Raw genomic sequence first — 25,145 nt, 5'->3', positions numbered from 1 at the left:
ATCTTTATTTCCAGGTCCTATAATATACAAAAGGAAATTTTAATGTTACTGTCATATAAAGGCAAAATATCCTGATGGATATTTAGATTCACCTTAACTTCCACCTTTTGAACACACAATCAACCACATTTACATGCTTTTGCAGGTCAATCTCACTTTCTGCAACCAGCAATCTGCAAACATAACTGTATTCAACAACTATTTACCACCATTTGTACAGATTTTCACTTTAACATTACCAACCTTTGCTTTCACTCTTTTGATTACACCTTCCACATACAAGTTAAACAACCATAGGTACATTACACCCTGATTGCATTCCAAAACTTTCAGTAATTTTTCATTTACTCTGTTGCAGCCATTCTCTTGGGGAAATTCTTAACAAGTATCATACAAGGAGATACAGATATATAGATAGGCAGGTACGAAGAAACAGAACACTTAAGAGTGTTTAAGCAGTGCTTCCTCAATCAAAGCAAGTTTTGTTCATCTGGCTAGCCTGGAACATGCTGCAACAAGTGCTTCCTCATTGTACGGTATTACTATGAAGCCACAACCTTATTTTATGTCATACACTGTGTCCGAAACAGGATATGAAAACCATGTGATAAAATTCTTCAATGAACCCTAATATAACTCAATGACAAAAAAATGCTTCATATCCACAGTCCACATAATTCCCATTAATTTTCATGTTCTTATTCAACAACTCATTCATTGTGAATATGATATGCAATCAATCATCATGAATATTGGAACTTAGCTTCCATCTCTGAAGGCTACATGTGAGGTGAAGAGAATGGCTTATATATTTTACTGGCTAATAAATAATCAATCAATCTTACATTAGTTATCAAATGAGAACTTACTTAGAGTCTTATTATCAGAAACTGAGTAGTAGCCAGCACAAATTCCAAGTAATATAATGTTTATGTAAACTGCAAACTACAAAATACAAATTGCTTACATTTATATTCAACTCAATCAAGCTCTTATTGCATGACAACTCAGGCCAACATTTCCTGGCTCATAACCACAAGCAAGACTTGTCATGCTATCTGGCTATTATATCTATTTGCCCTCGCAGTAGATTCACGTATGTAATGCTTTTGAAGAAACTTTTTTTTTTTAAACTATAACAAATACAGCTACAGTTAAGCATTCCAACCACTAGCTTGCAATAAGTACCTGATACTGAGAGAGAGAGAGAGAGAGAGAGAGAGAGAGAGAGAGAGAGAGAGAGAGAGAGAGAGAGAGAGAGAGAGAGAGAGAGAGAGAGAGAGAGAGAGAGAGAGAGAGAGAGGGGCCTGTCAGTCAAAGCTTCCCATTTTCCCACCATTCTTTATGGTGGCAGCAACATTTCTTTGGTAAACCTAGACAAATAAATAACACCTGCTGTTTACCTTGTCTAATTCAACAAGAATACAACTTCATGCATTTCTATCACACATGCATACTATTTTCTTTTTCCTTCCTTTGCATAAAGTTGGTATGGCACGATTTATATCCAACATTATTACAAAATCAACCTGAATCAGTGTTTCATGAAAGTACTTAAAAAGAAGATGCTTCATGAAAATACTGTAAAAAGAATGCAAGATATCTTCATACCAGCACTTCATGCACAAGAGGTTCTCCAGGTTACAGGTGGCACAGGTGAACTATTCCTTTCCTGATGAGGTTGTTTATCACTGCATACCAAGGTGATTCCAATACCTCTCCTGTATCTTCTATCATGAGTACATTCATATTTTATGAAATCAGCTATTTTCTTTAGTGTTTCTCATTTTCATTCAAAATAACTCCAAAATTATAGCTTTGGCATCCTAATCTACACAGCAGTCTTCAATGGTTATACGAGGTGTTCCACACTACCAGGAACACTCAGAAGTTACCAAAAATAGGCTTTGATCAATTACATGATTTTAGCCTGAACACCCAAAGTGTCATGGATACACCTAATGGTACAGTGTAGCAAACATGACTAATGATGGTAAATTTGGTCCGTTAGCATTATGCTGGCCTTGAGGTAATGACATCACCCACACTGCCAGACCACAAACCACCAGAACACAGGAGAGGGACAGACTGGCATGAACTGGTCTCATACTCACCTTGACGAGTGGGATCCATACTGTTGGGCATTATAGGTTGCGCTGGAGGCTGAAAAATACAAGTAGTTGGTTATTTTCTTGAGTCATCAGCACATGTTTACAAAAAAAATCAAAGAAATTCTGAAAATACTTTGACTTAAGATTAAGAGAAGATAGTCTGACTGAGAGAAAAGCAAATCATAAAGAAAGCAACACTGATCATTTAGTGCACTGGCTATGACTGCCAAATCCCTTCCATTAAGTTTTATGTATGGCATCATGTCATCACCCTAAATATCTCCATTCTGGAAAGTGATCACTATCTGTTTTCAAGTCCAATGCAGGCCTCCCTCAACCTTCTCCACTTACCTTCATCAGCTGCCTGTGTCAATTCTAATTTTAGCCAGAAAACTGCATATCTCACCTTTCCATCTAGTTGTCTGTCTATCCTACCTTCTTTTACCATCCCCAGATTGCCATTTTATCACTATAATTGTCCATCTATTATCTTTTTGGTACATGAAATGTCAAGCCATGCCCAATTTTCCTCTAATTGTAATCAAGATGCCTTTAACTTTGGTCTCCTCCCTCAATCCATTATGTTCTCTACCTCTCCATGTTCTGGTAGCCTTTATTTTGTACCAGGACTTTAATAAGGCTTTACATTTTCAATCTACATAAACTGGCAAAATGTACATATTATAAACATTTCTCTTTAGTGACCGTGAGAAATTACCTTTCATTACATGGTTTTCATGACCAAAAACACTCACTCATTTATATTCTTCCGATTTTTTTTTCATGATCTGAAATAATTCTGTTTTAGATATATTTCTGGATACTTTAATTTACTTCATCTAACTTTATTCTACGGATATTACCAAGAGTAAGAACTTGGCATAAAATGTTCAAGAATAGTTGAGGTGTTTAACACTTCCATTAAAACCATTAAAATAGCAAGGTGTTTAGCACCTCATTGTGGTGGCTAGAGCAGGTATTATATATAAGCCAGGGGCTTTCTCTACTGCAACACAACCAAAAGTGTTCACAAAATGCCACATAGCAAACAATGGAGAACTGTGCAGCATTTCTTCATAGATGTCACTAAGATGCTAAGTGAACAAAGCCAAAGCAAAAATTATAATTTATAATGCAATTTTTATCAAAATCTGTAAAAGATACATTCACTTATAGTGTTATATAAAATAAATCATATTATAAAACTGAGAAACAACTGCAATTGCATGAATTACTTTATTTTTGATGAGTGGAAGGCATTAGGTTCACTTACCCCAGTGAAGTCACTGTGCATCTGAGGCATTCTCACCCCAGGCCGAGGCCCACCTGGATATCGAGGTGACATGAAAGGCTGAAATGAAAATACCATCAAATAAAACAAGGTAGGTATTATTTTGTTGCAAACAACATTTAGTTACTTGCATGTTTCCTTTGCCATTCTTTCCATGTTTCCATGCTCATTGCATGTCATTTTCATGAATTTTCCTATATTCTGATGAACTATTTCATTTCACCACTGTCATTCACAGCCCTTTCTCTTTTCTATTTATCTCCTATTATCATGGTGCTGTAAATCAACTTACAAGTATTTACACCCCTCCATTTTCCCAAGCAACAATTGCACTACTAAGAATTCCCCACTGAAATGTTTTCATCTTTCTTCCACAACTTTCTTAACATATAATGCAACTTATTCTATTCTACTCAGTCTATTTATACCTAATCTCTGTTCCTGAGAACCATTCCCTGGGGATGCCACAACAGAACAATTTCCACTTATTCCTCTCCCTGCATTCCCTCTTTTCATTCTTTCCCTCCACTCTTCACATACTCTCCAACAACCAGTCTTTACATTTCGAGAGGATCTTCCTCTCGTAAAATTAACAACCACCTCTACCATAGTTGTATACTTGTACACTTAATCACCTCTGCCATGCTTTCTATTAGGTCAGACCACGTCTTCTGATGTTATAATCTACTCCCTCAGTCAATCTTCATTTCAATCTTTCATCTCTACTTACAACAATGTTTGACACACTTTCACTACTTCCATACCCTTTCTTCTCACATCACAGGGGTTTCTTAGGTTATTTATTTCAACTGCTGGAATCCTGACCTTTCATTCTACACCAAACCTTTACTTATGTAGATGACTGCTGCTACAATCACTACAAAAAAAATAATAGGGAAAGAAAAACTTTGATCAATATCTAAAGGCATATAAATTACTTAATAATTAGAAGTAAAAGGAAAACAGACAAATAGATCTTAAAATGAAACTTAACAGGAATGCACCACAATATCAAATTTGTATTTAAGGCTTCAGCCACATTGTAATTCAATACTTTTTCTCTAAAAAGTAAAAATAAATAAAACTTCCTAAAATGGATTTGAATCTATGGAAAACAAAACACTGCTCCTTTAAGAGCAATGTCAAGAACTTTATAAAAATTCACATTTTTCAAACTGCATTCCAATTCCTTGTATTTTTTTTTTTGTCTGAAATGTCACATGTTTTGGCTTTTTTTATGTAAACCGTTTTCTCATCCATCCTTTTCCAGACTTTCTGTATGCTGGAATATATACAATGTAACCATTTCTAATCAATGTACACCATAAACTCAACATTCTGATGCACTGAAACAATAATGAATGAATACAAGAGAAATAATTGCCTACCTTGTGCCTTTCAAATTGTGTATCTGTACAACAAAAAAAAGGTATAAAGATGCCTACATAATTTCTGTCCATCAGCCAGAAATTTTGCTTTTGTTTTGGTATCAAGACAAGCACGGTCTGAACATGTACCACTGAAAACATACCATCTACACACATCACCACAGACTAAGCAAACAAATGCAACCACTGATCAATGCATACAGGCAATGGGGCAAAGTAAAAAGTGTTGAAGTCCCTGTCTTTTGGACAAGTTACACATGATGCTGTAAGAGACACAGACAGTGTACCTGTCATTTCTTTTATTCTTCTTGTGGTTAGGCTCCATAAGCACAGAAGTATTTTATTTCTTACACAATTTCTGTACAAGGATACCATGACTTTCTGACTACTTCTTAACTTTACTTTTATTTTTAACTTTACCTACCCACTGACCTCACACATTCACAGATACCAATAAGTATCATGTGATTAAACATCATCAATGGTAATGTGAAGATGCTGAAGCTTTATAATCAAATATCCAATTACTTTGCTGCTTGAGAGGCATGCATGTTCTTGGTTATTGTCTTTGACAAAAATGTTTATGCAAAATGCAATCCAAGTGACAATAGTCCATTTCCATCAACACATTCCTGCTAAGGAGTAACATTTTCAGCCATTTCCTCAGAGTCATCAGGCAAAGCTATTCAATGATGGTTCATCAATTTTCTAAAAATCTGAAAAGCATGTAATTCACACCTTCCAGGAATTTGATAAAAGAATTATACCATTTCACAATCTTGATCACTGTGCTATGATATTCTTGCTGATGATCAGCAATTAAGATCACATTACTAATAAAGACTTTTATCAATCAACCCAGAGCTGCACTTTCTTCTTCCATATTGTAGCAATCTTCCAATATAAATCTGAAACTGAAAACTCTAACAGTGAAGCTCCACATTTAACAAGTCAATATGGATGAATTTTATATAGTATATAAAATATAATGTGCACATTTCCTATGCATAATTCATTACACTCAAAGTACGAGGCTGAAGGTGTGTTCAGAATCATGAAACATTTCAACAAGACTCGAGTAAACAAAGTTTCATGTTGCAAGGCCATTTGCACAGCCTTGATCTAAAAATTTTGCTGGAGACCAGCATCCAGTACCACCACAAGAACCAAAACCAGGACTGTCGCCACTGCTGCCACCTGCCCTGCCTTACACTCTAGGCACAACACCAGCATTTGTCACAGACTCTGGTTGGCCTGATCATAATACTACCCCACAGACCAGTAGGCTTATTTACAAGTCCTCCAGTCATTCCTTGTAGTACTTCCAAGAAAATGAGACCAGTTGCACACATGATGTAGGCTACAGTAAATGAAATAAGATTAACAAATACAAAAACATTATAAACATTTATGTTATGTGGCAATTAATAAAATGTCTCAATAGAGGTACACCACTGATTTATCAGTAATTCATGGTCTGCCACTTCCAAACCTACTTTAGTCCTAACATCATTACTTATGGTAACTTGAAATTCTCACAACCACCAGATGAAATTCAGTGGATGCCCAAAGACAAAAGTATGCAGCACATGCTCACCTGGACTGTTTGCACAACTTATTGTTGATCCCTCAAATGTTATGAGACTCTTAGCTTATTCCTCATATTTAAAATGGTATGTCAGGAAGGAAAGATGCTGGTGTTCAGTAAAATAAAACTACCAGTCTATTAACTAAGAACAGGTGTGTTGAACCTGAGTCATAGTGTTTGAAAGTGTATAAAACAGTGAACTTGCTTAAGCAATGGAATTATTATCTAAACAAGCTTCAGAGACATCAAGCGTGTGACTAAAGTCTGTTTTGATTTTCTTTTATATGAATTGGGTTAGGCCAACAAAATGGCTAACCTAGAAAAACTTGGAAACAAAGGGAACCAATAAATCAGTGCTGTACCTGTAGTAATTGTAAAATTACAATATAATAATGATAATGATATAAAAATAAAAATAAAAATAATAATAATAATAATAATAATAATAATAATAATAATAATAATAATAATAATAATAATAATAATAATAATAATAATAACAACAACAACAACAACAACAACAGTAATAATAATACAAAAGTTTAATCCAAAAAACTATGGTGAGATGTTGCCATAAATTGCCAAACACTTCATACCGATGAAATGTAGGCGAGTTGAGGCATCAGGAGCATCAGCTTGGCCCATCAACTTCAAGACAAAGGGCCAAGAAGGCCACAGCCAGCCTCCTGCTGGTGTGTCACTCACTCCCTCACTAGCATCAGCGGGCGAGGCCCACATGCTTGGCTCGCCTCAGTCTGGCTGGCATCTATGGTCACCAGGGTTATGCTAACTAGAGGAAGGTAAGGCTTACCTGCGGATTCATGTGCATGGGGCTCCCCCCCGGCCCTCCTGGGCCTCCCGGCCCCCCTGGGGGGTGGGGGGAGGCCTGAGAGGGGGGGTTGGGACCTGGGGATGGCCTCATGCCCGGCGTCTGCAAGTGATAAGCGCCTGTCATCCCACACTGAAGTGGCTCAGAATATCCTCAGATAGATTGCCTTCACTCCAAAAGATCAGTTAAACAGCTGTTATCTAGTCTTAACTCAGCCATTTAATTGAACATATTATTTCAACATTTTCAGTAAGAAAGTAGCCTATTGAATTATGATGTTACCCTGCATCATTATGTATCTTTTCTTTCTAAAGCTCCATGACACTGGAGGCTATTTCTACAGGAGTGAGGAAGATCATGCTTCTGCAGTAGTATCGTAGGAGTTGACAGACGCGTTCTAAAGGAGCGGGCAAATTTATTTTGAAGACAGGGAGGCTGGTGCTGGCCTCAACTACAGAAGCATCTAGCATAGTGTGTGGCAGCCGCGGCGCTCTCATGTCACACCCAACAGCAGCAGCAGCAACGGAGGCAGGAGCAGCAACACAGCAGCAGGGCACCGGGAGGAGAGGGTGCAGCAGGCAGTCGACCACAGAGGTGCAAGACTGTGTGGGGCGGCCGCTGGTCCGGTCTTGGACCTCATGCAAGTGCTGGGGGACGGGCGGTCATCATGCGGCCATCCCCGTGTTACCACCACAGCATCCCCACCACACAACCAGAGTCTCACCAAACACCATGATCATCAAGAAAACACCCAAGGCCTCGTAAGGTTGGTATGCCAAAAAATTCTCAAGTACCATTGGCAAAAGAAAGTGTGCATGGGTCAACCAGAGAAAGATGTATTAATTCCAGTATTGCGAAACACAGTGATATAGACTCATAAAACAGGTGCTTACGGTTCATCGCCCCCGAAGAGTAGAAACCCCGGTGCGAACGTCAAGGTATAGTACAGCATAACGTTTTCTTTCAGAGAACATGCACTGACTCTCACCACAGGAAACGAACACGAGTGCGGGAGATTAGAAATGAAAGAAAACAACCGCAGGGCGGTAGCAGAGGAGGAACTGAAGTCTTTTGTTTTCTCTGAGTGCTACTAGAAGCTGTCTCGAGCTAGTAAGTAGGAGCAATCTACAGTACACTACTGATTCAGGCTCGGCAGGTACTCCTACTCTTCAATGTTCTACAGAGATACATACAGTGAAATGTTGAAAAAACTAAAACACTACAAGAATTTGTGTGTGTGTGTGTGTGTGTGTGTGTGTGTGTGTGTGTGTGTGTGTGTGTGTGTGTGTGTGTGTGTGTGTGTGTGTGTGTGTGTGTGTGTGAAGGTACATGCAAAATTTTATATTTACAGTGTGCCTATGCATGTGTAGGTGCACGCATTGTTTTATGTTTGTGTGTATAATTCACAACAGTCTTGAAGATCACGTGCTTGGTGTGTGTGTGTGTGTGTGTGTGTGTGTGTGTGTGTGTGTGTGTGTGTGTGTGTGTGTGTGTGTGTGTGTGTGTGTGTGTGTGTGTGTGTGTGTGTGTTGAACAGAAAATTAGTATTTGTTGGCACAACTTAGGACAATTCTAATGAAAAAGAACAGAGGGTAAACTCCATGAACTGGGTTGTGTTATCAAGTTGTCAACAAGACATCTTGAATTTCTTTCACAAAGGCAGGATAAATCTAACCTAGTATCTCAGTGCATCTCTCTTCTCAAAAAATAAAAACAATGAAAAAGGTAAAAATATAGAGAAAAGAAAAATAGCAATGTTTGGAGGAAGAAGAGATTTTGGGCATGGCCACCACCAGGGCATCTGCCTCACAAGTTCACCCATGGAGTCATGCCTCACCACACAACATACTGGACTGTCATGCATCACAGGACAACTGAGCCATTGGTTATAGCCATTGGTTATAGATTGCTAAAGTGTTGGCATGTAGACTTGGGTGAACTTGTGTATAATGTGAGAGAGAGAGAGAGAGAGAGAGAGAGAGAGAGAGAGAGAGAGAGAGAGAGAGAGAGAGAGAGAGAGAGAGAGAGAGAGAGAGAGAGAGAGAGAGAGAGAGAGAGAGAGAGAGAGAGAGAGAGAGAGAGAGAGAGAGAATGTGCAACTTACCGGAAAAAAGCCCGGGGGCATAGGGCCGGCTGGACCCATGCCGTCGCTGGGAGGCATCTGGCCAAGAGGCGATGGTGTGGGCCCAGCATTCTGAAAGAAAGGATTGGTGTTATTACACTACCACAAACTAATGACTTGTACTGTTAACTATTATTACACCATCAAACTAATAATCACTTGTATTACTAATTACAATGCTTAATCAAGTCTCCCCTATCCCCTAGTCTTGGTAGTCCCCTGTCTCTCATCCACTGACTACATCTGCCTCCACATCTCTCATTACAATTCTATCAAATAATACCACTCAGATAATTGTTTATGAGCACTTCACACTTAAAACACCTTTCCTCTTTCTTCTTTACACCCTGTGCATCAAAGCCATCTAGTATATCTTGTACAATAGGCTGGCCTCCTTCCCTAAATGTACACTCCCCCCCACTGCTGGTCTCCTTCCCTTAAAAGTACACTTCTCCCATCCCTCCAGCCTCTCTCCACACTGTAATCAAGGTCTGCACAACATGGGCTCCCTCTCCCACCCAATGGTTCATCTCTGCCTCTATGGACTCCCTTACATTAATATCAACATCCAAATCTCAAAAGTTTGCCACCTGTTCCCAGAGTTTCTCAATTCAAAAACTATTTCAACATTTCACATCCTGCCTTCCTTGTCGCACCAAATCACCAACTCTCTCTCTCTCTCTCTCTCTCTCTCTCTCTCTCTCTCTCTCTCTCTCTCTCTCTCTCTCTCTCTCTCTCTCTCTCTCTCTCCATTTCCTGATTCACTAAATGCATTTTGTAAATTTACATGATAGAATTTTTTTCTTTATAGATATATGCATTTACTTGAGAAAGATACGATTATAAATGTACAAAGTATAAATTTGGTGTCTGCATCCCCCTGTGATGGGCGTACCTAGGATATCGGTCAGGGAAAGTACATCGAAAGTACATCTAGAGGCAAGAAGGTAAAATCAGTCATATTGCTGTGAGATGGTGTGCGGCAAGTGAAGCAAGATCTACTACGTATTTTGATAGCGTTCATTAGGGCGGCTATTCAAGTAAAAAATTGTTGATGAAATGGGCATTACAATACCTCCAAATGTTAGACACGGCAATAAAATTTAATAGCCTCTCCCCTTCCCTCGCCATGAGTGTCCGTTTTCTGTGTGAATTGTATGCTAGGCGGGAAGCCGTGAATGGAGCACTGCTGCGGCCGGCGTGCGTACGTACGTTTAAAGAGTCCAATAATACTTGACGTAAGTGAAGTGTGAAGGCACGCACGTCATAATCCAACAACCTTAACTAACGCCAATAATAACCTGGATTACAAGAGCTTAAGGTGAAAATACACGTTTAAAATAAAATATTTAATTAGGTTCCCACACTCTACTCTGTAACAAGCATGTATCCCGCCCCAGCGCCTGTGTAGTAGTGTGCAGTAGAGTAACAGGCCGTGTGCGTTGTGAAGGGGCAGTAGTTGAGGGGCTGGGCAGGATTCTCCCCCATCCCGTGACCAATGCCAAGCCGCCAGGTGTCTTGAAATGGCACGTAACAAGCCGCCAGGTGGGCCTCGCAGGTGATATATTGGTGATCGTCCCCCAAGTGAAGACTGCCCAACCCCATCAGGGCCGCGAGACAAGTATAGTAAACACTGGGTGGTAGTGTTACCTCGCCAGCACCTCCTTTCTCCTCCCCCGCAGCGGGCACGGAACGCGGGGCGGGGAGGTGAGGGTGCAACATGCCAACTGTCCCCGCCATAATTATAGCCGGGGTGATGGGCAGCTAGCTCGACACCCCTCAATGCCCGCATCATTGGCACACCTTTCTCAAGTCTTGGGAATCTACACTGCTTCCTAAGACTCTCTACTCCCCAGAACACCATTAATGCACACACACACACACACACACACACACACACACACACACACACACACACACACACACACACACACACACACACACACACACAACGGTGTCACCACGCCTATGTTTTTGTCTCGGTCTTCACAGTTCAACATATTTTCATACATTTCACCCTTGAGCAGCGTGCCAGCTTCACTATCCCTCAGTGAATGCCCGCCGCGTCCCACACATGCGAAAAGAACCTCAGAGAAGCCCCCAAGATCGCCCACACTCGCCACAACTCGCACCGCCACTTCAGGCCGTACACGCTGCTACTGATGAATGAATGAACGTATTCCTCCCCATATGGAATTTTCATCTCAAAACGCCAATGCACAAATTTAGCATCTTTCTTAACAAGGACTTTCTGTATACCTTCGACTTCTACAATGATGCCAACATACTTTTTAGAAAGAATCAAAAACTATTTATTATTATTTCGTACATTTGAAAATTTCCTGATAATTTGTGGTTCTTTCTCTTTCTCGGGCTCACCGTAAAAGAAAAACTGATCAATTGATGAAAACAGTAAATAAACATAACCTATTCGTATATTTTTCATCAGACATATACAAAAAATATACCAAAATGAACCTACGACAAGGTAAACTAATATTTAACTCTCCTCTCTCTCTCTCTCTCTCTCTCTCTCTCTCTCTCTCTCTCTCTCTCTCTCTCTCTCTCTCTCTCTACCTGCAGCGGCCAGGGCGCAGGGGTGGCAGGCAGCCAGGTTGAGTTATACACCTGGCCCAGAGAGAGAGAGAGAGAGAGAGAGAGAGAGAGAGAGAGAGAGAGAGAGAGAGAGAGAGAGAGAGAGAGAGAGAGAGAGAGAGAGAGAGAGAGAGAGAGAGAGAGAGAGAGAATTAGTGTGTGTGTGTGTGTGTGTGTGTGTGTGTGTGTGTGTGTGTGTGTGTGTGTGTGTGTGTGTGTGTGTGTGTGTGTGTGTGTGTGTGTGTGTGTGTGTGTGTCACACCTCCATTCTTCTCCCATCAGCTTATAAAGAAGTCAGACGTTTAGTATCTTACTTGTCAGTTCTTGTCTGCTTGCTGATTCGAAGCTTTGTAGGTTTTACCCGTCCCAGTATGAGTATCCCCCCCCCCACTCTCTCTCTCTCTCTCTCTCTCTCTCTCTCTCTCTCTCTCTCTCTCTCTCTCTCTCTCTCTCTCTCTCTCTCAGCACAGTAGTTGGTGGTTATTAATCTCATTAACTTCTTTCCTTTAAGTGCCTTCGATCTGATAATGAACGCAACAATACGAATAAAATAATATATCATTTACCATTCAACTATGAACATCACTACATTCCTCGACTCCACGTCACTTCACAACACTTACCTCACTCACGTCAACTAAGCATCCATAAAAACTACAAATCAGTACAGCACAGTACACCCTGAAATTATTCCCACATTATTCAAAGTTCTCCCTCAATTTCATGTCCCCTAATGTGTTAAGAATATCAGTTTACATGTTTTCTGATGGAGGATACTCATCACACCAATTAAGATTGAGAGAACGTAAAAAATGGAATAAGTGCAGCATGTTACTCTATGATGTATCATGACTAGCTATACCTTACCTACCTGCCAAGCCTCGTACTTCACCTCAACACACCACACCACTCCTTCCTCCTTCGCTCGCTCCTCGCACTCCATTAAAATGTTACACGTGTCATTAAACGCCAAGCAGGCAGACAACATCACCTGCCACTCGTTCATCTTCCTTATCGCCACAAGGCAGTGTCCTCCGCAGCATTAGGCCGTCACTGCAACCGCTGCTCACTCTCAGGCACCCTGCGATCACCTCGTCACATCTTAATACCCGGACAGTCGTTAACCTATCATCATTCCCGCCCCAACCCCGCCCCCGTCTTGCTCTGCTCTGCTCTTCCTTCTCTTTCCTACCCCTGCCCGTTCGTTCCCTCGCCGTCTCCTGTCCCCCGTTGCCCGTCCCACCCGCCGAACACAAGGAGAGTTGGATAGGATGCTCTCTCTCTCTCTCTCTCTCTCTCTCTCTCTCTCTCTCTCTCTCTCTCTCTCTCTCTCTCTCTCTCTCTCTCCTTATGACTCTTACACAAGGTTTTCTTACTAAATGGGATAGGACGCGCTCCTTCTTCCTATCATTATCCTTTCCTCTCTTGGTAGTTTTACCCCACGGAAAATATAAATTTCTCGTTAATGAATTTTTAATCTAGAAAGTACGAAAATAAACGACCTTACGAGGAATAACGAATTAACTACCTCAATGAAAACCTTTACTATCTCCTTATACAAGTAAAAACAAGGGAGAAATGCCGTACTTTTTTTTTTAATAATGCATATACATAGAAAAAAAAAACTAACAAAGGGGTAAGAGTGAAGAGATCCTGGGATGAATACCGACACACACACACACACACACACACACACACACACACACACACACACACACACACACACACACACAGAACAGATTACTACACAATACACCACGACAGGACGCGGGACATTAAACATCACCAAAAGAAAAGAACAAAATAATAAAACGATCATCATCTACGAAGGAGAAAAAAAAACGTACCAAGGACTGTTGAAAAGATAAGATATTCTCCTCCCTTCTTACTTGGGTCTCTTGCCTTCCCTGGTGCTGCTTCTCTGCCACGACTAAACTAAAGGGTCATGCCCTTGGTTAGTTATCTTAGACGCATTCACTTTCCTCAGACCTTCGCATATCCTGCTGTACTGGTGTCGTATTAAACACTGGAGTCTTTATTGTCAACTCCGTATTACGCAATGATGGTTTGAATAATGGACTGAGAGACTGCCTAATAAGTTCCTGTCTCTTTTTCCTCCTCGTCTTCCTCCTCCTACTACTACTACTACTATTATTATTATTATTACTCCTCCACCTCCTCCTCCTAATATTACTGCTATTACTCCTGCTCCTCCTCTTTCTACTACTATTACTCCTGCTCCTCCTCCTCCTCCTCCTCCTACTACTATTCACTCCCACTGTTCACCTAACCTCACTCCAACTACCAACCCCCACGTTCTTCTTCCCCCTCTCCTACCTACACCAGTTCTCATCTCCATCTCCTCTCCCAACTTCATATACCCATTATAGTCTTCTTCCTCACCCTCCACCTTCACCTAACTGTCTAACATCACCACCATCACCACCTCATCCTCCATATTTACTTGTCCTCCTCCTCCGCAAACTCTAACTTCATACTCCCTCCTCCTCCACTACAACCTCTCATCCTCTCCTTCTCCACTACAACCTCTCATACCCGCTCCTCCTCCACAACCTCTAACTTTACCTATTCTCATTCATCACCAGTCACCACCTAACCTAACAACAACACCTCCACCCACTCCACTACTTCCTAACTATCCCGTACTATAGTCAACTCAAATTACTATATTGAAAACGTATGTATGTACAGTATATATATATATATATATATATATATATATATATATATATATATATATATATATATATATATATATATATATATATATATATTTTTTTTTCCAGTAACACTCGCCAAGTATTTCCCTTCCCATTGTACTCCTGCAAATCTCACTTTTTTTTTTTACCTTTTATTTATTTATTTATTTTTTTTCCCCCTCCCGGGGCGCACAATCAAAAACAAATCCTCCATACTGCTACTCTATACACACACAGCCTATACGTATACAGTTTCCGCCGCGCAGCAACACCCAAGCCCTGTGTGTCCTACGAAAATGCAGTATAATCCATTGGCATATACACAGCAGGCACAATACAACATAACGGGTAACGACGTAATACTACAATACAAAATCACACAAGATAATAATAATAATAATAATAATAATAATAATAATAATAATAATAATAATAATAATAATAATAATAATGGGGAATGTAGTAGTAGTAGTAGTAGTAGTAGTAGTAGTAAGTAGTAGTAGTAGTAATAGTAGTAGTAGTAGTAGTAGTGAGTAGTAGAAATAGCTTCGGAGGACTTATATATGCAAAAAAAAAAAAAAATAAAAAGAAAGAAAAAAAAAAAAAAAAAAAAAACTCCCGAGGTTATGGAACATTTAAAAACATAAATTAGACCGTCCCTTGACATTAGAAAACAAAGACAACACAATTCTCAACCAGAACCATCTTACTTTCAGAACATCAAGGCTTCCTACGCACCGGCAGCACCAAAGAAAAAAAAAAAAACACGATTCTACTATGAAAGCGGGAGGGGGGAAGGAAGAGAGGAGGAAGCTCGCCAAAAGAAAGACTGAAGCTCCATAAATAATAACAAACAAGGCAATACTTTCAGTTTCGAAGCAACTACAGTACTTATCACATTACCGATCGATCCTCTCTCTCTCTCTCTCTCTCTCTCTCTCTCTCTCTCTCTCTCTCTCTCTCTCACGACACAACGCACCGTACATAATTTCTCACGCCGTAATGATTATATCTAAGTCTTCCCGTTATTGTTCACTCTTCCGCACCTCTCTTTTTTATTCCTTCTTTACGCTCATAGATTAAAACAAGACACAATCACTTACAATGGATGCGGATATCATGTACAGTTGAGAGGAAAGAAAACTTTAAAACTCAGGCATCGTTTTCTATTCCTATCACCATCACGCGTTTTCTTTCACCAATGACCCACATTGCTCAGTCCATCGCGAAACAATAACTCTGCTCTTCGTGGCTACAGTTAAGGAGGGCCGGGGCATCGTGGGTAGGTCGTGCTGCCTTGTACAGAAAGCATTAGGATCGTATTCTTAAACATTTCTTCATTCCGACTTTAAGAAGTTCTGGTGGAATCAATGGGTGTTTGCGAGGTTGGCTTTCGTGATTTTAAGGATTAAGAAAGATTCGGCATCATCAGTGAAAGAAAAAAAATCTGAAACACTTGTACAGCACATTAGGTACATTCAAAAAGCTCTACTTGAAGTTACACGCGTTTTTATTTATTTATTTATTTATTTTTTACGGTTATAGTGACAGATTAACAAGATTTATACACTATTAACGGGAGAAACATACTTGAGAACCCAGCTTATCATCGCTGTGGCCTTTGAAAATAGTCGTGGTAAGAGAGAAAGGGTTACTGAATACAGCCATAGTGCCGCTGGTGGCATGGGCAGGGCGAGTCAGCTGGCTTGTTGCAATAGGGTACAGCACAGCAGGTTTGTAGGGTGTGTGTAAGTCTGTAACCACGCGACGTAGGTGCTGACGGGATGGCGGGTGTGCGACTTAGTGGGGACTGCATATGAACGTCGTAGTGTGATTTCTTCCTTGTGTAAAGTGCCCCGTGCCTCCCCTACCTCACTCGGCCACTTACTGGTATCGACCTACTCGTGTGTGTGTGTGTGTGTGTGTGTGTGTGTGTGTGTGTGTGTGTGTGTGTGTGTGTGTGTGTGTGTGTGTGTGTGTGTGTGTGTGTGTTGGATAATTCATCGACGCCACGCTCGCTCCTTTCCACAGTTCGTCAATAGGTGAAGAACAAACTATTCAGTGCAGGAAGAGGAGGAGGAAGAAAATTTGAACCGAGGAAGAGAGGAATTGGCGGGACTAATGTTCGTTCCTCAGATTCTAAACTCTCTCTCTCTCTCTCTCTCTCTCTCTCTCTCTCTCTCTCTCTCTCTGAGTGTCTCTCTCTCTGAGTGTCTCTCTCTCTCTCTCTCTCTCTCTCTCTCTCTCTCTCTCTCTCTCTCTCTCTCTCTCTCTCTCTGTGATCCGTCTTACTCGGGAAATGCGAACAAAACAAGACGAAGAAAGACGAAGTGATGAAGGTTCTAAAAAAACATGAAAATAATAATAATAAAAAGAGTTCAGCAGATTTACTATAAAATATTTTATCGGCGCGTTTTCTATACTAAAGGCCAAAGGGTCTCTCTCTCTCTCTCTCTCTCTCTCTCTCTCTCTCTCTCTCTCTCTCTCTCTCTCTCTCTCTCTCTCTCTCTCTCTGCACGTGTCTGGCTCTCATTAACACCTCTTTGTCCTCCGCGTGACAGGTGAACACAGCCTTCCGTAATGCCATCGTGCAAATTCATTATTCTCTCGAAACAAAGAAAGCAAAAATCCAAAGAGAGAGAGAGAGAGAGAGAGAGAGAGAGAGAGAGAGAGAGAGAGAGAGAGAGAGAGAGAGAGAGAGAGAGAGAGAGAGAGAGAGCAAACATGTAACATCACCACAAGCTTCCTCACACACGACCTACACACACACACACACACACACACACACACACAGAAGACGCGTCACTGTTCCATCGGCGCCCCGTCACTGCATGTACACCACTCGCTGACTGCTTCCCCATCACACATACACACAATCCGCCCACTGTTCTAGAGCACCCGACCATGGGCGGCTTGCTTGCTTTCTTGATTTCTCTCTCTCTCTCTCTCTCTCTCTCTCTCTCTCTCTCTCTCTCTCTCTCTCTCTCTCTCTCTCTCACAGACACACACACATCCTTCCATCCTTCTTTGTTTGTTCGTTCGTTCGTTCGTTCGTTCGCTCTCTCTCTCTCTCTCTCTCTCTCTCTCTCTCTCTCTCTCTCTCTCTCTCTCTCTCTCTAGCACCCACCCACCCTATCTTGTCCTGTTTGTCCTCAACATCAATATTTCCTCTCCCACCAACCCGATACTCCGCCCTCTCTTCTATGTGCGTTTTTCCTTGCTCTGTCTTCCACACACACACACACACACACACACACACACACACACACACACACACACACACGGTGATTCTCTCTCTCTCTCTCTCTCTCTCTCTCTCTCTCTCTCTCTCTCTCTCTCTCTCTCTCTCTCTCTCTCTCTCTCTCTCTCTCTCTCTCTCTCTCCTAATCCTTGGTTTATTTTCGTCCCCTGCTTGCCTCCTCATCCTCCTCCTCGTCCTCGTCCTCATCCTCCTCCTCCTTCCTTTCCTTCCTCTCCTCTTCTCTTCTACAATATTCAGACAAAGAACAAAGGAGAGAAAATATAGAAAAAAAAGTTGTGAAGATGACAAAGCAAATGAGAGGGAGAGAGAAAGACAGAAAAAGAGAAAGAAAGAGTCAGGGTGGGGGAGAGTGTGTGAGGGAGGGAGAGAGGGTGGCAAGAGAGAGAGAGAGAGGGAGGAAGGGAGGGAGCCTCTCACAGCCTATTGATTAGTGGAAGAGGAAGAGGAGGGGTTGATATCTCTCCCATCTGTCTCCCTTCCTTTAAACATCTGTCCACTCCTTTCCCTTAGACATTTGTTCCCACTCCTTACTCCCTCCCTCTCACTCCCTCTTGCTCACCAAACACCTGTGTATACTCCTCCACACCTGTTTCTTTCCTCTCTGGCCTTTCAGTTACGTGTGGACAAACATGTTAGCTTTTGGCGTCGATATGTGTAGCGTAACAACTAATACCTTCATGCCACATCAAAATCGACCGTCTCCTGTACATATCTGGCTATCATAATTCTTCAGGCCACACCTATATATGGCCAAGAAATACACCTGACCATGCCGTAAACCTTCCTCTCAAGTGGTCGGTCGGTCGGTCGGTCGCGCCTCTAGCCACCTCCTTCCACTTCTTGCCCTGGTCACACGCCCCATCGCACCAACCACGCCACACCACGCAGACTTGTCAACAAGCTATGCCACACACTTCTCAACCACGGTACTTACTACGACTACTGCTGCTACTACCTTGTCTCCACACACACACACACACACACACACACACACACACACACACATTATTATTATTATTTTATTGACCACAACAACCCATACAACACAATGAACATAACGAACGATAAGTGACCTTCTAAAAGTGATACAAGAAACGTGCTATTGGTCCATCACACACACACACACACACACACACACACACACACACACACACACACACGTATCAATAATGCAAAGATTTCTGCATTACTCCATAACCTCTATTTATCAGTGTGTATATCGTGTTTGTTCGATAATACGAGTACTCAGACGCATTTTTCTCTCTACAAACATAAGGTCTTGTAGTTCAAAAGGTATGTGTGTGTGTGTGTGTGTGTGTGTGTGTGTGTGTGTGTGTGTGTGTGTGTGTGTGTGTGTGTGTGTGTGTGTGTGTGTGTGTGTGTGGAGACAAGGTAGTAGCAGCAGTAGTCGTAGTAAGTACCGTGGTTGAGAAGTGTGTGTGTGTAATAATGTGTGTGTGTGTGTGTGTGTGTGTGTGTGTGTGTGTGTGTGTGTGTGTGTGTGTAATAATAATAATAGTAATAAACGGTTTATTATTTAGGCAGTTAACAAACTGAAAATGTGTGTGTGTGTGTGTGTGTGTGTGTGTGTGTGTGTGTGTGTGTGTGTGTGTGTGTGTGTGTGTGTGTGTGTGTGTGTGTGTGTGTGTACGGATGACCTCACGTAAAGGTTGCATGCATAGATAAGGTAACCTCAAAGTGAACAAGATAGGAAGAAGTGCGTGGATCTGCTGTCTATCACACCCTGTCCTCCACGCCCACGCCCTCACGTCACCACCACCACTGTCGCCACCAACTATACTGTATACACTCCCTGACGCCACGAGAAGCCGAACCCAGGCCAGTCAGGCGTGCAGAAGACAAGACGACGCGACCCATTCACTCCTCACAGACTCATCTTCCCTCACATACGGACGGCAGCCTAGACTCACCTATTTTGTTTTTATCGGTACGGCACGACGAACTTAAACTAATGACGAGTATGACGGCAAACTTCGCTAATAATGTAACCAAATGCTAACACTACAAGCCGTCACTGTAGTAGTAAGCGTCGAAGTATTGATTTCATTATACTAAAGAGGTGATTTGTAAAGCGAGCATCCGTGATAGAGAGGAGGTGAAAGACAGACAGAAAGGGAAGAGGAGGGAAGAGGAGGAAGGGGATGATGATGATGGTGGGGTTTGGAACGTTGCCATACATACACCCAAATCCACGTAGCTACCTACACCTGCACGAGGCCTCTGCGCTATACCTAACCTGTCCATACTCCATCCCTAAATACACGTAAATCACCCTCCTCATCCTCCTCCTTCACTAACCCTACCAAGAGTCGACCCTAATCGGCAAACCTACTTCTTCGACCTAGTGTGTGTGTGTGTGTGTGTGTGTGTGTGTGTGTGTGTGTGTGTGTGTGTGTGTGTGTGTGTAGGCTAGGTAACGTGAATACAAGTTACACAGTTCGGTCATGTATACTCAGAGAGAGAGAGAGAGAGAGAGAGAGAGAGAGAGAGAGAGAGAGAGAGAGAGAGAGAGAGAGAGAGAGAGAGAGAGAGAGAATGTAGAGACACCTGTTCTGTCACTGCCACCACCACCAAACACCTCACCACATCACCACCTACGCCAGACTCACGAAAATATTCATGGCCTCGCCCTAAGCAGGCATCAGTGGGGCTCTCCGTGCAAGCCTTTTCCATAAAATAATGTGGAGTTTATCAGAGCAATAAGGCGTGATCCGGGACTGTAGACCGTGCTATTTTACGATTCAGTTCCCCCCAGCTCCGCCCCCTCTTCCCCCACGCTTGTAATATACAAAATTTTCGCGATGTATCAGCGTATCACACAAGCACGAGACGCAGGACTCCAGCTCTTAAGTGATATGTGTATTTAGATCAGTTTTGTCTGCTCCACGCGACAAGACTGTCGTAAAAGATGGTAATGACCATTTGGTGCTGTGCCTTCGAGTCCCAAACATACTGAGTATATTAATATTATTTTCCCGCTGCTGCTGGAAAAAAAGGATGAAAACTGCTAACACTCAAAAGTTCCGGGGCGGGATGCTGTTGTGGTGGGATGTTACAATGGTGCCAGACGCCGCCCGCCGCCCGCCACGCATTGACAACGCTGCTGGCGAACATTACTTCCAGTCAAAAGCGGAAATCTTACGGTTTTAACATTACGTGGGTCTTGTGATCGATCCAGTAACAATGTCTTGACGCTACATACACAAACATATTTTTCCCCAGCTAGTATGAGATGCGACAGCGTCCTCGAGGTATAGTTGTGTTGTAGATGATGAGTCTGAATATTGTTAAGAAAGTAATGCCAGCGCGAAACGATGCCAAATCTGCGGCGGTTGCGACACTTGGCAACTCTGCGTGCACAAGGGGCTGATGCCGGGTTGGCCGACGCTTAACTTCGCGAACAGTCAAAAACATTTTAATACTGCTCTAACTAAACGTCGTAGAGCCATTTCAAAAAGACAGTATGGAAGGCTGTGTACCATCCGATTTTTTGAGTGTCTTTCCCGACTTACAGACAGTATCGTTAAGCCGTAGACAAGCATTAAAGGCAAACTTATTTGATTAATTCCCGGTAAATGTTGGTGCGCGCGGGACGTGTATGTGGAGGTTTTATCTTGGCGTCGGCATCCCCGCCACAAAATACGTACACTAATCTACACGTCTATGTATACACAGCGATACACACTCCCGCGCGCGCACACAACACACGTAGATAAAGTGGCGGGTCGGTAGACGAGGAAGTGGCAACGAAAGACAAATGAAGGAGATGGGGGAATAATACAATAATTATGCTGCCCTCGCTTCAAGATATACCATGCTTCTCTCTCTCTCTCTCTCTCTCTCTCTCTCTCTCTCTCTCTCTCTCTCTCTCTCTCTCTCTCTCTCTCTCTCTCTCTCTCTCTCCACGGTCAGGCTAGCCGGGTTAATATTACACGTGCAGGAAAACACTTCAAGTAGCGCTTGAAACACACACACACACACACACACACACACACACACACACACACACACACACACACACACACACACACACACACACACACACAGTTTTCCTCCCCGGTGCATAATACAAAAACCTACAAAGTGTTTCTCCAAAGTATATGAGCATTTCATGTAGAATATGACTGGTATCACTAACCATACCAACATTACTACAATTACTATTGTTACTACGATTACTTCTACAACAATTACGACTAAATTTTTCTGATAACCACTAGCGCTTCTACCATAACCACTTAAAAAATAAAACAATAAATACCGTGATAAAACAACAACCAAGAAAAAGAAACTGGGTTATTATTATTATTACTATCACCGTTTCTTTCTATAATTACTGCTAGAGTCATTCGTGCATTTGTTAATTTGCATACAGGTCATTCCACTTCCGATGACCTTACTTTCAGCCTTAATTAACAGGTTTAAGCTCCGTTATGAGTTCCAAGGTCACACATATTATAGCGATCACTCCGAATGTAAATTTAATCAGCTGAGTGTCTAGTGGTTCTTATTGCTGGGATGGAGAGAGGGAGAGGAGGGGCAGTAGTGAGGGAAGATGGGGGAGAAAGAGAAAGAGGGGTCAGGTGGGTGTCTGTGTGGATTTGAGTGCGTGTGGATGCGATATAGAGTGGATAGTTCATGTGGAATACTATAGGTGCGTGTGGGTGCGTGTGGATAGGGATGCAATAGTCAGACTGAACGACAGAGGCAGTTGGAGCGAAGCGGGTGAGGTGGAGTAGTGGTGGTGGTGGTGGTGGTGGTGGTGGTGGAGGGTCGGCAATGGGTGGGGAGGCGAGCGAGGTTTCTGCTACTCTACGGTCGCCGCCCACCCGACTTCACTAGCCGAGAACGGAAGCACGGGCGGGTGTGTCGATCCCACGCCTCACCCGGGAACGGAGGAGCGCTACCCATGAGTCTCTACTACTCTTGATTCACTGCCATGTTATCCCTCGCTGCAAACCTGCCCCTGGACGCTGCCACGCCCTCTTGCAAACACACACGCGGCCTCTTGTCACACCACACAGCACCATCATTTGTTTCACTCTCAGAATCCTACTCTTTCTTTCTTAAATGATTACGCCTACAGAACATATTGATAGTGTGCAATAAACATGATTTCAGTGCCCTTCTTTTACTATTAATATATCTTAAAAAAAAAAAAAAATTAGGCCATTAAAAATGTGACTACCTAGTTCATGCAAAACCCAATTGTTTCCTTTTAAATCTCATCACTTATCCGATCTATTGATAAAATACCGTAAGCATGACTTCATTGCCTTTCTATATTGCTATTACTATATCTCCTCTTCTCCAAACAAGACCACTGGAACCTAATGTGCAAGAAGCCAGCAGCCCTACACGTGGCAGTTCTTGTACAACGCATACATACCTACATACGTCTATCACTCTTATCCATAGCTTTAAATAGTCTTCTCTGAAAACGCTCTAACTCTGCACTAGAAGATGAATTCATGAGGATGTGAAGCACATTCAATTTTTACTTCTAACCCGAGAAAAAGGGAGAATCTTTACTGGTGTTTAATGAGATGGTGGTGATGGGGGTAGTCGTGGTGGTGAGCAGGAAACATAAGCTCTTCTATACTACACCTTCCTGTATGAGAGAGAGAGAGAGAGAGAGAGAGAGAGAGAGAGAGAGAGAGAGAGAGAGAGAGAGAGAGAGAGAGAGAGAGAGAGAGAGAGAGAGAGAGAGAGAGAGAGAGAGAGAGAGAGAGAGAAATTGGAGGAAAGATGAAGGAACAGAAAAAAAAGTAAAAGGACTGGAGGAGGAGAAACCCATGAGGTGTGAAGGAGGGAGAAGTTTATGACAATGGTGGAGGAAAGAATGGAGAGATGAAGAAGTGAGAGAGAGAGAGAGAGAGAGAGAGAGAGAGAGAGAGAGAGAGAGAGAGAGAGAGAGAGAGAGAGAGAGAGAGAGAGAGAGAGAGAGAGAGAGAGAGAGAGAGAAAAGGAGAGAGGAGGAGGAGGAGTCGAGGCAATGGAGAATAATTCTTGAATACAGCCGTATCGCGATTTTAATATTGGTGTGTGTGTGTGTGTGTGTGTGTGTGTGTGTGTGTGTGTGTGTGTGTGTGTGTGTGTGTGTGTGTGTGTGTGTGTGTGTGTGAGAGAGAGAGAGAGAGAGAGAGAGAGAGAGAGAGAGAGAGAGAGAGAGAGAGAGAGAGAGAGAGAGAGAGAGAGAGAGAGAGAGAGAGAGAGAGAGAGAGAGAGAAAGTAACACCAGAAGCAGAAGCAAGTGGAGATGACGGTGATGTTAAGATGAAGAGACGAAGAAGTCGAGAAGACCTACGTTGGTATAGACTTAAGAGGAGGGGGAGATGGGGGAAGGTAGGGTGAGGGAGACGTGGGAACGCAAGATGCATCCCCGCGGGCGTTCACCTGCTGCAATACCCACCCTGCACCCACCCACACACCCACCCACACACCGACGCCCCTTCAGCACCACACATCACTGCTATGGACACCTGCTTCACTGCCGCAGTGGTCTGCCCTTCCCTTCCCTTCCCTTCTCTTCCGTCATCGTGTTAAACTACTACTATTAGTGCTGCTGCTGTTGCTGTTGGTTGTTAGTGTTGTTGTTGTTGGTGGTGGATGGTGATGGTTTGTGTTGGTGGTGATGGAATGTTTGTTGCTGTTATGATTTTGCCATAATTAATAACAAACATGTGATCTATGTACTGCCAGCTATTATAAAATTAACAACAATTACTACTACTATTACTACTACCACCACTATACTATTACTTATACTACAACTAATCATTACACCACTACATTCCCACGTCCTCTCTCGCCTACTTCCCACCCATCACCCTGCAGCTACCTTCATCTTCACAATATCACGCCACAAGACGCCACCTGTGCATGTGCAGTGATGATGATAGTAGTAGTAGTAGTAGTAGTAGTAAGTGTGGTGGTGGTGATTTGTACAGGCAAAGCAGAAATCACACCTATTGTATCAGTCGACCCATCTCTCTCTCTCTCTCTCTCTCTCTCTCTCTCTCTCTCTCTCTCTCTCTCTCTCTCTCTCTCTCTCTCTCTCTCTCTCTCTCTCTCTCTCTCTCTCTCTCTCTCCTAAATTCTGGCCTCTCCCTTCTTCCCTTCCCCGGCACCGTGAGCGTGAGAGCGTGACCTGACCTCGTGACACACTACCCGGAGGTGCAGCGTGACAACTCCAGCCACGCCCTCATCACTCTTTTT

The 25,145-nt window shown here is 42.5% G+C and overlaps 1 protein-coding gene across 1 annotated transcript in view; it reads right to left on the bottom strand.

Moving 5' to 3' along the window:
* The window catches only part of LOC135101395 (single-stranded DNA-binding protein 3-like), a 200,752-nt gene that overhangs the window by 33,703 nt on the left and 141,904 nt on the right, over positions 1-25,145 (bottom strand). The window contains 4 exon segments of the mRNA XM_064005322.1: positions 2,115-2,163; positions 3,385-3,462; positions 7,190-7,309; positions 9,312-9,401. Of these exon segments, the coding sequence (XP_063861392.1) occupies positions 2,115-2,163; positions 3,385-3,462; positions 7,190-7,309; positions 9,312-9,401 (337 nt within the window).

Source organism: Scylla paramamosain, chromosome 6 (genome assembly GCF_035594125.1).
Source record: "Scylla paramamosain isolate STU-SP2022 chromosome 6, ASM3559412v1, whole genome shotgun sequence".
In the NCBI taxonomy this organism is placed as follows: Eukaryota; Metazoa; Arthropoda; class Malacostraca; order Decapoda; family Portunidae; genus Scylla; species Scylla paramamosain.
Note: the sequence above shows the minus strand (reverse complement) of the source record. Positions and strands in the feature narration are given on the sequence as shown.